A 13,865-nucleotide genomic window follows, 5' to 3' on the forward strand; every position below is an offset into this window, starting at 1 on the left:
CAACCAACTGTAGTTACTGACAGTGGGTTTCTGAAGTGTTCCTGAGCCCATGTGGTGATATCCTTTACACACTGATGTCGCTTGTTGATGCAGTACAGCCCGAGGGATCGAAGGTCACGGGCTTAGCTGCTTACGTGCAGTGATTTCTCCAGATTCTCTGAACCCTTTGATGATATTACGGACCGTAGATGGTGAAATCCCTAAATTCCTTGGTTGAGAAAGGTTTTTCTAAAACTGTTCAACAATTTGCCCACGCATTTGTTGACAAAGTGGTGACCCTCTCTCCATCCTTGTTTGTGAATGACTGAGCATTTCATGGTATCTACTTTTATACCCAATCATGGCACCCACCTGTTCCCAATTTGCCTGTTCACCTGTGGGATGTTCGAAATAAGTGTTTGATGAGCATTCCTCAACTTTATCAGTATTTGTTGCCACCTTTCCCGACTACTTTGTCACATGTTGCTGGCATCAAATTCTAAAGTTAATGATTATTTGCAAAAAAAAAAAAAAGTTTATCAGTTTGAACATCAAATATGTTGTCTTTGTAGCAGATTCAACTGAATATGGGTTGAAAATTATTTGCAAATCATTGTATTCAGTTTATATTTACATCTAACACAATTTCCCAACTCATATGGAAACGGGGTTTGTACATTTATACACATTTTAAACTAAAGAAAGACAATTGTTTTAATACTTGGAACTTGGGATACTTTTTTTTAATTACGCTTTTTCGATAAACCCACCACACATGTACAGGGATAATTAAGTGAGCTGCCATTTTCGTATTCATTCCTAGCATTTTTGATGGGCCATTGACATGCTTGTTCTTATCAAGCTGCTCATTTATGACCAGGACATTACGGTACAGGGGAAGAAGACGGCACAGACAGCAGGGATGTAGTTAGCTCTATTTATTAATATATATGTAATAATATGGAGTGTGAAAACTAATCCAAAATGTGTATGCGTGCGACTATGTGTAGGGATTAAATGATGAGTGTTACCGGGAGTGTTGAGCGAGGTGCGGAAGTCTAGAGGGGCAAGGCAGGCTCGAAGCAATAGCGAGACGTCAAAAGTCTGTGTCCAGGCGGGAGGTCGAGATCGGAAAGGGGCAGCCAGAGAACCTGAGGGGATACAGGGACACGAGACACACAGCTCGTAATCAGGGAACGGAGGAAATGCTGTGTACTGGAACAGGTTCCTACGTTCTGGCCCGGAACGCAGGTCTGCACTGGCTTAAGAAGCCCAGGGAGCTCATCAGCGACAGGTGCGCAGATTGCAGATTGATTGCAGCTGCCTGCTGCAGATGGAGTCGCGCGAGCAGGTGCAATCTTGGAGGTGCGCCCAGATGAATGTGCACTGAGGTGCGCCCGGGCCGTGACACAGGATTTTGATTATTAATATTCTTGACAACTGATACAGTGTTATTATTGTGGTGTTAAATTTAATCATCCTCAGTTGTTGAAGCACTTCTGTGAGACATGTACTGTACACCCAATATCCTAGTCTTGTAGGTGAGATATGTGATGATGGGGAGTGTTATTTTTGGGGTGTATAAAAGGCTTTGGAGGATATTGTATATTTTGTAAATCAATAAAAAAAAAGACCTGAAAAAAGAAGCTGGAATTTCTAGTAAAAAAAAAAAAAAATTATAGACATATTTGTTTCATTAATATTATGTAGCAACATTTTGTGGATTGTGTTTAAAAATACGTATCAGCAATTTTGCAATACATTTGAAATATTGGAATATGTTCAAATATGTAATCAAACTCTCAAGGTTCACTAAAACATATTGTATAGTGTTCACAAAATCTATTTTATTTTCTTAAAGATGTATTCAGTAAGTTAAATCTTTAACACATGTTGTCACCAGCTCCTTGAAAAAACGTTTTTAATTGGAGTAGATTTTTTTCTTTGTTATTACCTTAAGTAGGTTGTCATGTTGTGTGCATAACACGGTTAATTCATTTATATTGTGCAACAAGGGTCACTACCTGTAAAGTAAACAATGCAAGAAGACACTTGCTGTGATCACAACTTGCTATACTGCCCTCAAGTGGTCACAAAAATAACTTGTTTCTGCACTGTGGGGTCCCTTTCGGCATAGAAATGATTTATAAAAGGTCAGGACTTAGGACATCCATCCATCCATTTCGGGGTTGCTGGAGTCTATCTCAGCTGCATTCGGGCGGAAGGTGGGGTACACCCTGTACAAGTCGCCACCTCATCACAGGGGCTACCAGTTTGATACACACTTAAATAAATTGCCAGAAATAGCCAATTTGCTCAATTTACATTTAACTCTGTTATTATTAATAATTAATGATATTTATCTTTGTGGAAACACTGATCATCTTAATGATTTCTCACAATAAATATATATAGAAACAGATAAATATCAATATGCAACACTTTATTTTTGTATTTTCTCTAAGTGCACAATTTTCAAATTGAACATTTTCAAATGATCACTTCTAAGGCAGTCTTGTGAAATCACAATATCCCATTTTAACTAGCTAGCCACTAACATTTTTTAACAAATAAATAAAAATGTCAGGTTGTGACGTTGATTTTTGAATGAAATTGAATGAATGAATGAATGAAATTAGTTTATTTCGGTCATGTAATCAACCATCAACCATTAACCATTTTGTGTGACCAGTTTAAGAGTACAGACCAGTGACGTGCGATGAGGTTGATGGCTGGTGAGGCACTGACTTCATCACAGTCAGATTTACAAACATATGAACCCTAAAGAGTATCTTATTCACCATTTGATTGGCAGCAGTTAACGGGTTATGTTTAAAAGCTCATACCAGCATTCTTCCCTGCTTGGCACTCAGCATCAAGGGTTGGAATTGGGGGTTAAATCACCAACAATTATGCCGCTGCTGCCCACTGCTCCCCTCACCTCCCAGGGGGTGATCAAGGGGATGGGTCAAATGCAGATGACAAATTTCACCACACCTAGTGTGTGTGTGACAATCATTGGTACTTTAACTTAACTTTAACTTTACGCATACAAACTGTAGCACACAAAAAGCACATTTAATTAAAAAAAAACGTTATTATGGTCTTACCTTTACTTATAAGTGCGGGAACAGTGGTGTTCGTGTTGGAGGAGTTGTGAATGAATGAAATATGAAATCCGTGCTGCAGTCTGCAGGTGTACCTAATGTTGTGTCCCTGCAGTCGTTCACGGCTCCTCCGGTGCGAGCAATGTTGTTTTTGCACTTTTTGGCTTCTTGATAAGTGTCTTTTTTTGGGTGGATTCGGTCTTGCACATGGAGGGTTTGGGTGTGGGCTTTGGTTGGTGTGGCGCTCCAGTCGGGGGGTGCAGTCTGCGGCGGAGGTGCATTAACCGGCACCAGGAGGCGGGATTACGCGAGCCTCACACAGTGCATCTTCGCAGCAGTTTTATGATCGCTCAGCACAAGAAATACGTTACACACATACAGTTGTTGACAAAATACACTGTACATTATATACCTCAGCTAACTAAACTATGGAAATGTATAATATAGTTCATATAGCAATACGGTCTCACTGCACAGCAGGCAAGCAGTTAGCCGAGTCCGCAATCCATGGTGAGGCACTGAGTGACATGCCTCAACTGGCTGCTGATCACCGCACCGTCTCTTCTCAGTATTTGAATGGCAAATGTGAAAATTCAGCAATTTTGAATAAAAATAATCTAAAACTGGTGAAGTTAAATGGAAAATAACGTTATAGTATAATCACTGGATACATATAACAATTTAATTTTTTTTTTTTCTTTTTACATTTTTTTTCTTTCCATGATGGCAGGTGAGGCGGGGCCTCACCTGCCTCCAGTGACCGCACGTCACTGGTACAGACTATACATATTTAACAATCATACACATTTACACACAAAAGGAAAAGAAAAGAAAAGAAAAAGGAATAGGCTGAAGCCAAAGCTTATATATGCCTATCCTAAACCTTCACTGAAAATAAGATTACCTGGAACATCAGCGTTAAAAAAAAAATCAAAATCCAATCATGAATTACTTTGCACCATGTTTGTACATATAATAACTCATGTAAAATACAAAAGTCAACTCTCAAATTTTTAAATAAATCATGTCACACTTTGAACTGGACACCAAATCTGTTATCTGTTTCTTTGTCAGTTAGTGAAGACCAAGTCTTTAAAATATTTTCTTGGATTTTCAAATCCTATTTGAGTTTTGTCTCTCTTAGAATTAAAAATGTCGAGCAAAGCGAGATCAGCTTGCTAGTAAATAAATACAATTTAAAAAATAGAGGCAGCTCACTGGTAAGTGCTGCTATTTGAGCTATTTTTAGAACAGGTCATCGGGCTACTCATCTGGTCCTTACGGGCGACCTGGTGCCCGCGGGCACCGCGTTGGTGACCCCTGCAGTAGAGCATATAGTAACTAGTTGCCCCAAACACCCGCCCCCAAATGGCAAACAAGGTCTGATTGACCTGGACGATGACACGTTGACCTGGCTCGTCTTAACAGAGCTGAAAATCTAAAGACACACGACAGAAGACAGTAAGCACTGTCCTCAGAGTTGTTGGTGAACAAAGTCGCCATCCATCACAATAAGAACCAAATGTGTCTGAAATGTATAGTTGAAGTTATAACAGTTTGTTTAAAGGCCTACTGAAATTCAATTGTTTTATTTAAACGGGGATAGCAGATCCATTCTATGTGTCATACTTGATCATTTTGCGATATTGCCATATTTTTGCTGAAAGGATTTAGTAGAGAACATCGACGATAAAGTTCGCAACTTTTGGTCGCTGATTAAAAAAAAAGCCTTGTCTGTACCGGAAGTAGCGTGACGTCACGAGTTGAAAGTCTCCTCACATTTCCCCATTGTTTACACCAGCAGCAAGAGCCATTCGGACCGAGAAAGCGACAATTTCCCCATTAATTTGAGCGAGGATGAAAGATTCGTGGATGAAAAACGTGAGAGTGAAGGTGTCAGGCTTGCCCCTGACAGTTTGGTTATGTTTTAGTTTTTCCTCTGTGTGTGTAGTATTTCCTGTCAGCGCTCTTGTTTTGGTTCTGCTTCCTGTTTGTCTCCCTGAGTGCTGTGTCCCCTCAGCTGTGGCTGATTGGCACCTGGCCACACCTGGTATCAATCAGCCAGCTGCTATTTATACCTGCCCTACCCTCCAGTCACGGCTGGATTATTGTCATTGTCATTGTCGCTAATACTTGTTGTCACTACTACCTGTCATAATAATTGTTGTTGTAGCTCTGTCTACTTTTGTTCACTCTGCTCTTGTCATAGTTCCTTCGTGTCACAGTAAGTGTTTTTGTTTCTTGTCGACAGTTAGCTTTTGTGCTATTTTAGTTCATAGCCAAGTTTGTTCTCCGCCTTGTGCGCGCCTCTTGTTTGTACCCTTTTGTTTGTTTTTTTGCTATAGTATTAAATCATGTTTTTTCGCTCAATGCCTGCCGTCATCTCTGCATCTTGGGGTTCGTCACCAACAAACTCTGACAGAAGGACTAGAGTGCAGTGCAGGACGTATCTTTTTTCGCTCTGACCATAACTTAGGTACAAGGGCTCATTGGATTCCACACTCTCTCCTTTTTCTATTGTGGATCACGGATTTGTATTTTAAACCACCTCGGATACTATATCCTCTTGAAAATGAGAGTCGAGAACGCAAAATGGACATTCACAGTGACTTTTATCTCCACGACAATACATCAGCGAAGCACTTTAGCTACGGAGCTAACGTGATAGCATCGTGCTTAACTGCAGATAGAAACAAAACAAAATAAGCCCCTGACTGGAAGGATAGACAGAATATCAACAATACTACCAAACTCTGGACCTGTAACCAGAGGTGGGTAGAGTAGCCAGAATTTGTACTCAAGTAAGAGTACTGTTACTTTAGAGATTTAATACTCAAGTAAAAGTAAGGAGTAGTCACCCAAATATTTACTTGAGTAAAAGTAAAAAGTATGTTGTGAAAAAACTACGCAAGTACTGAGTAACTAATGAGTAACATACACACACATATCATATATATATATATATATATATATATATATATATATATATATATATATATATATATATATATATATACATACATTGATATATACAGTATATAATTTATATTTATTTATTTTGCCGTTTTTGTTTACATGTTAAAGGTGTTTTAATGAATATACATGCATGTTTAACACATATAGATTCCTTTCTTTCATGAAGACAAGAATATAAGTTGGTGTATTACCTGATTCTGATGACTTGCATTAATTGTAATCAGACAGTAGTGATGATAACGTCCACATTTTCGAATGGAAGAGAAAAAAAGTCCTCCTTTCTGTCCAATACCACATGAAAGTGGTTGGTTTTTGGCATCTTATTTGTCCAGCTTCCATATTCGTTTTTATACACTTTACAAGAAATACATTGGCGGCAAACTCCGTAGCTTGCTAGCTTGTTTGCGCTGGCTTTGGGAGACTCTTATTTTGAAAGCGCAGGCGCGATGGAGCGGCACTTTTATTGTGAAGACAGGAACTGTGCAGTCAGTCTTTAGGCTTTTGACGGGATGTACGGTTGAAATAAAAAAGGGTCTTTTTTCCTTCACATTTTTGATTGATTGATAGGAACTTTTTTTAGTAGATTGCACAGTACAGTACATATTCCATACAATTGACCACTAAATGGTAACACCCCAATAAGTTTTTCAACTTGTTTAAGTCAGGTCATGTGACCCCTGGCTCTGTTTGATTGGTCCAATGTCACCAGTGACTGCATCTGATTGGTGGAACGGAGTGAACGTCACCAGTGACTGTATTTGTTGAAACGCAGGCACTATGAAGGTCTGTCTGACAGACCAAAACAAACAAAGCGTGCATTAACAGATCGATAAAAATTAGTAGCGAGTAGCGAGCTGAATGTAGATAAAAGTAGCGGAGTAAAAGTAGCGGAGTAAAAGTAGCGTTTCTTCTCTATAAATATACTCAAGTAAAAGTAAAAGTATGTTGCATTAAAACTACTCTTAGAAGTACAATTTATCCCAAAAGTTACTCAAGTAGATGTAACGGAGTAAATGTAGCGCGTTACTACGCACCTCTGCCTGAAACCACACGGTTAATGCTGTACCGCCTGACGAAATCTAGCAATGCTGTTGCTAACGACGCCATTGAAGCTAACTTAGCTACGGGACCTCGATAGAGCTATGCTAATAACATTAGCTCTCCACCTACGCCAGCTCTCATCTGCTCATCAACACTAAGGCTGAAACGACGCGTCGACGTAGTCGACGTCATCGGTTACGTAAATACGTCGACGTTGTTTTTGTGCGTCGACGCGTCGCATATTTACGTCACACTACTGTCATGGCGGAGCGCAAAGCAGCGAGCGAGGAAGAGGAGCTGAAAAGCGAGGAAAGAAAGAGAAAAGAGTTGGAAGAGAAAAGACTTTGTGTAAAATTAAAAGATTGTAAACCTGGCAAAGCCGTCTGCCGTTCAGTCTGTCGGTCCTGAAAGAAGCCCACGGCACAAGACTTGTCACAAACGCTAACGTTAATTAGTTGAGCAAATACCTTTTACAACATTAACAGTTACATATACTATGTACAAACCAACAATTAACTTTCACTTTAATCATACTATCATTGTTGTGTTATTAAGCAAAATAAGCAATACTTTTACTTTTGTTGAAATGTTTACACTGTTACAGAATATTTCGTTTTGCACTTTTTTGTATTGGATGTTTATCTTTATTTTGCACATTTTAGCAAATAAGCAATACTTTTACTTTTGTTGAAATGTTTACACTGTTGTTACAGAATATTTCGTTTTGCACTTTTTTGTATTAGATAATTATCTTTATTTTTGCACATTTTAAAGCAAAATAAGCAATACTTTTACTTTTGAAATGCTTATACTCTTGCAGAATACTAAGATTTGCACTGGATGTTTACTTTTATATTTGCACATTAAAAAGCAAATAAGCTACTTTTAATTTTGTTAAATGTTAAAAGTTTTGAATGTTTACATTGTTACAGAATATTTTGTCATGTTGTTGTCAATGTTGACTGAGTGGCCATACTTTTTTTTTTGTAAATAAAAGCCATGCCTTTTGAAAAAAATGGCCTACATTTATTTTTTCATCTTCATTTTAAATAAAAAAAATAATCGGTAAAAGGAAAAAATAATCTATAGATTAATCAAAAAAATAATCTATAGATTAACCGATTAATTGAAAAAATAATCCATAGATTAATCGATAGAAAAATAATTGTTAGCTGCAGCCTTAATCAACACCAGTGCTCACCTGCGTTCCAGCAATCGATGGCGCGACGAAGGACTTCACCCGATCATCGATGCGGTCGGCGGCTAGCGTCGGATAGCGCGTCTGCTATCCAAGTCAAAGTCCTCCTGGTTGTGTTGCTGTAGCCAAACGCTAATACACCGATCGCACCTACAGCTTTCTTCTTTGCAGTCTCCATTGTTCATTAAACAAATTGCAAAAGATTCACCAACACAGATGTCCACAATACTGTGGAATTTTGCGATGAAAAATTTAAGCTGGCGACCAACCTATTCCAAAATGTCTGATTCGACTACTGACATCACGCGCATACGTCATCATACCTAGACGTTTTCAACCGGAAGTTTCCCGGGAAATTTAAAATGGCACTTTATAAGTTATCCCGGCCATATTGGCATGTGTTGCAATGTTAAGATTTCATCATTGATATATAAACTATCAGACTGGAGGTCGGTAGTAGTGGGTTTCAGTAGGCCTTTAAAAACACAGTAATATTGCATAATTATAATATTACAAACAGATGTTTTTCTCAAGCCGCTGCACCTCCAGGCACCTTAAAAGTGTTTATAGAATTATTGGCTCATCAGTTGATTGTCTTGCATAGAAGAAAGCGCAAGGAGACATGTTGGTGGTAGCCGCCTCCGTCGGCGTCGCCAGCTGCTTCGGTGCACCAGTAAGCGGTGAGAAAGAAAATGATTCCGTAAATCAATTCTTCCTGCATTGTGTTCATCTTCACACCGGATTTTCCTCTTCACAGATCTAATTTTTTTCCCCCCAGCATGTCCTTTCTTTTCTCAACATCAATATCTTCAGATGTTCACCTATTTTCTCCATATTCTGCCCCTGTAAGGTGTGCTCTTCAGCTTAGAGGTGATGTCCTCTCACTTCTCCACCAAGAACTACCTGCCGTCTTTCTTCTCCGTGGTGTGCGGGGCGTTGACCTTTCGCTTGTTCTCCGTGTGGAGTGGAGATGAAGGTAAATGGAAAAGGGAAAAGTGAGGGATTCTCGGTGTGTGTTGAGGTATTTTAACAAAAAAAAAGTATATGTTATGATTTAATGTTTGTAAGTGTAGCAGTTCACACTACCGTCTTTAATGAAGCCAGCATGGTATTGATTTCCCCTCAGTGTCCATATGTGTGTGTGACAGTGACGTGCAGTCACTAGAGGCCCCGCCTCACCTGCCATCATGGAAAGAAAAAAAATGTAAAAATATTTTTTTTTTAATTAAATTGTTATATGTATCCAGTGATTATACTATAAAGTTATTTTCCATTTGACTTCACCCGTTTTAGATTATTTTTATTTAAAATCGCTGAATTTTCACATTTGCCGTTCAAATACTGAGAAGAGACGGTGCGGTGAACAGCAGCCAATTGAGGCACGTTACTCAATTGTGCCTCACCATGGATTGCGGACTCGGCTAACTGCTGGCCTGCTGTGCAGTGAGACTGTATTGCTATATGAATTATATTATACATTTCCATAGTTTAGTTAGCTGAGGTATATAATGTACAGTGTATTTTGTCAACAACTGTATGTGTGTAAAGTATTTCTTGTGCTGAGCGATGCACGGCAACCCCTGACTGGAGTGTTATATCAACTAAAGCCCACACTTAAACTTTCCACGTTCAAGATTGAATCTATTTAAAAAAGTTATTTCATAAGAAGCCAAAAAGTGCAAAAACAATAATGTTCGTGTTGGAGGAGTTGTGAATGACTGCAGGGCCACAACATTAGGTACACCTGCAGACTGCAGGTGTACCTAATTCACAACTCCTCCAACACGAACATTATTGTTTTTGCGCTTTTTGGCTTCTTATTAAATAACTTTTGTAACCTATTTTCATGGGCTTTCCTCTTTGTGATGTTAAGTTCCTGTTATGCGCTGTTATACAGTATATGCCTTGAGCTCTTATTTTGAAGGCGCTAAGAGCGGAAGTGACGACACGTTGCGGAGGTTTTTGAAAGAAGGTAAATAAAGTGGTCCTCGTGTAAACTGAAGCCTCCGTGTTTGTTATGTTGTAGTTTCATACAGTATAGGCGACATTTATAAACCCTCGGTTACACTTTTTTTAAATAGATTCAATCTTGCACGTGGAAAGTTTAAGTGAGGGCTTTAGTTGCCGACCCCTGAGCTAGGGAATATAACAACTACACTACCCAGCATGCAACGGGAGTGACGAGCATGCCTGGTAGCCCCGAAAAGTGTTGTTGCATATCATCACCCGGCAGCTAAGAATGAGGTTATGAGCACGCTGTGAAAGTAAACGTCAAGAACTCAGCCAACACGCCTCGTCTGCATTATTTATAATTAGACAGACAACACATATACAGTGTGATTTTGTTTTGTTTACAAGGAAAGAAAAACAAAAATTAAAAAAGGGAGATATGTTGTATATATATGTATGTGCTGCGGTTGCTTTAAGAACGTTGCGACAGCTGCCGTAAAGGAGGTGCGTTGCTAGCCTGGTTGCTATGTTTCCGGTTGGTCGTAAAAGTGTTCGTCATGTGTTTGTACCCTGCTGAAATCTCTAAGTAAAGTTATTCATTGAATTATACCTTTTGTTTTGAACTTTATTACACCTTGGAGCGCTTTTTCCGGTCAATTATTTTTCCTGCTTTCCCTATCTGCGCCTAATGACTGAGCTACGTGACGTCATTTCTTGTGATGTCACACAGAGCATTTCTGGTCGGGACGGGATTCGTTCCCAGGGATTCGAATAAAGAACCATCTCTTTTTCTTTACTATAGTGGTCTCGATAACGGGTACCGGTTCTCAAAAAGGGATTCGAGTCCGAGGACTCGGTTCTTTTCTTATCGAACAACCGGGAAAACCGGTTTCGAGTATCATCCCTGAGTGCAACGCATATCAAGATAAATGTAAAACAAATATTTAATTAGGGATTTTAGGGGGATTCACAGGAGCAATGTCTCTGCAGCACAGTTAGGCCTCACCCCTCCTGTGGTGCGGTCCTCGTAGGGTTGGTCACCCTCCTCAATTGTCCAGGTCAGGGATCCTCGTTGTTGCTCCAACTTTGGTTGACTTCTACACAACAACCTTCTCCTCCGTGTTCTCTTTTGCAGCTAATTGCAATTGTTCTTGTCTCTCTTTCCACACTCCTCCTACTGACATGCTCGCTGGCCTTAAAAGTCCTGCATGACAATCACTTGCTGATTAGCCCCAGGTCTGGGGGTGCGGTGTGTGGTGGTGTGCTGCCGCTCTCCACCAGATGGGGCCAAAACTCCTGTATGTTGGAGCCATCTCAGGGGAATATTACTTTCCCTCCAGGACACAGCCTCTTGTGATGTCACAACGTGTTACAACAGCGTGGCTTCGTAGTAAAAGAGTGCGGGTACTAGACTGGCCTGCCTGTACTCCAGACCTGTCTCCCATTGAACATGTGTGGCGTACTATAAAGCGTAAAATCCCAAAACGGAGACCCCCGGACTGTTGAACAACTTAAGCTGTACATCAAGCAAGAATGGGAAAGAATTCCACCTGAAAAGCTTCAAAAATTTGGTCTCCTCAGTTCCCAAACGTTTACTGAGTGTTGTTAAAAGGAAAGGCCATGTAACACAGTGGTAAAAATGCCCCTGTGCCAACTTTTTTGCAATGTGTTGCTGCCATGAAATTAGTTCGAACATTAAATATCTTGTCTTTGCAATGCATTCAATTGAATATAAGTTGAAAAGGATTTGCAGATCATTGTATTCTGTTTTTATTTACGACTTACACAACGTGCCAACTTCCGTGGTTTTGGGTTTAGTGCATACTTGCCAACCTTGAGACTTCCGATTTTTGGGAGTGTCACAACATTGCTGTTTACGGCAGACGAACTGCTTTACGGTAGACGAAAACGTGACTGCTGTTGTTGTGTGTTGTTATCGCGCTGGGAGGACGTTAATGAAACTGCCTAACAATAAACCCACATAAGAAACCAAGAGATCGCCCTCGATCATTCTACAATTATAACATGATTGGGCAGGCACGCTGTTTATATTGTGGGAAAGCGGACGTGAAAACAGGCTGTCGACACGTCACTCAGGTCCGCCTGAATTTCGGGAGGTTTTCGGGAGAAAATTTGTCCCGGGAGGTTTTCGGGAGAGGCGCTGAATTTCGGGAGTCTTCCGGAAAATCCGGGAGGGTTGGCAAGTATGGTTTAGTGTTTAGCACGTGTCAGAAGGTGGTGCAAACTGACAGTTGCATACAAGAATGGGAAAGAATTCCACTTTCAAAGCTTCAACAATTAGTTTCCTCAGTTCCCAATCGTTTATTGAGTGTTGTTAAAAGAAAAGGTGATGTAACACAGTGGTGAACATGCCCTTTCCCAACTACTTTGGCATGTGTTGCAGCCATGAAATTCTAAGTTAATTATTATTTGCAAAAAAAAAATAAAGTTTATGAGTTTGAATATCAAATATCTTGTCTTTGTAGTGCATTCAATTGAATATGGGTTGAAAATGATTTGCAAATCATTGTATTGCGTTTATATTTACATCTAACACAATTTCCCAACTCATATGGATGCGGGGTTTGTAGTACTCAGTGGCCTAGTGGTTAGAGTGTCCGCCCTGAGATCGGTAGGTTGTGAGTTCAAACCCCGGCCGAGTCATACCAAAGACTATAAAAATGGGACCCATTACCTCCCTGCTTGGCACTCAGCATCAAGGGTTGGAATTGGGGGTTAAATCACCAAAATGATTCCCGGGCGCGGCCACCGCTGCTGCCCACTGCTCCCCTCACCTCCCAGGGGGTGATCAAGGGTGATGGGTCAAATGCAGAGAATAATCTCGCCACACCTAGTGTGTGTGTGACAATCATTGGTACTTTAACTTTAACTTTAACTTTAGTACTAATTTAGTTCAAATCCCTCCATCCACCCCTAATAGTCATACTTTCTCCTGTACACAGTACTTCCTTACACACTCAGCCTCATAGCTGTTTAATGGCTAAATCCGACCACTATACTACTAATCTACTTGTCTTTAGCAAATCCAGGCTACAAGAGTTTGCAAGTAAGTCAGAAACGAACGCTTAGCCATTCAGACTGTTGTCGATCGTTTTTTGAAAGGCAAGGCAGTTTTGTCGGCACTTATCGTTCAACATCAGCAGCTGAGCCCTTTTTAATGCTCTTCCACCTCAATGAGCACAAATCAATACAGCTAGGCTCAATAAGCCTTACAAAATCTATTTATAGAGGAGGGTATACATTTAACTCTATATGTGGTAGCTCTACACAATACTATGAGGCATGCATTCATGTTGTTTTATCCTTACAGAGACTCTGCAAGTGTTGTTTAAAACACATTTCCCTTCTGCTTTACCTTTCTTTCCAATGGAGATTCTGATGTTTGCTCTCTTGGGGTGAGTAGACTCTTCACATTCTATTTTTATTACAGTCTCAGGTTTGCCTATGCCTTCCTAAAAACACCTGACATCAATATTCAGATCAGGCCATGTGGAAACTGGCTGATGTGCTATTCTTCCAATTAGCATCCTTATGACTTGTAATGACTTCCGTCTGGGGCTGCTCCAGTTTAAAAAAAGAAACATGCTGTCTTC

General features: G+C 40.0%; 1 protein-coding gene across 1 annotated transcript in view; it reads left to right on the forward strand.

Moving 5' to 3' along the window:
• The window catches only part of clcnk (chloride channel K), a 62,086-nt gene that overhangs the window by 18,168 nt on the left and 30,053 nt on the right, over window positions 1-13,865 (forward strand). The window contains exons 6-8 of the mRNA XM_061970479.1: window positions 8,909-8,981; window positions 9,152-9,277; window positions 13,583-13,667. Of these exons, the coding sequence (XP_061826463.1) occupies window positions 8,909-8,981; window positions 9,152-9,277; window positions 13,583-13,667 (284 nt within the window). The remainder of the gene's footprint in view (window positions 1-8,908; window positions 8,982-9,151; window positions 9,278-13,582; window positions 13,668-13,865) is intronic.

The sequence above is a fragment of the Nerophis lumbriciformis genome, linkage group LG01 (genome assembly GCF_033978685.3).
Source record: "Nerophis lumbriciformis linkage group LG01, RoL_Nlum_v2.1, whole genome shotgun sequence".
Lineage (NCBI taxonomy): Eukaryota > Metazoa > Chordata > Actinopteri > Syngnathiformes > Syngnathidae > Nerophis > Nerophis lumbriciformis.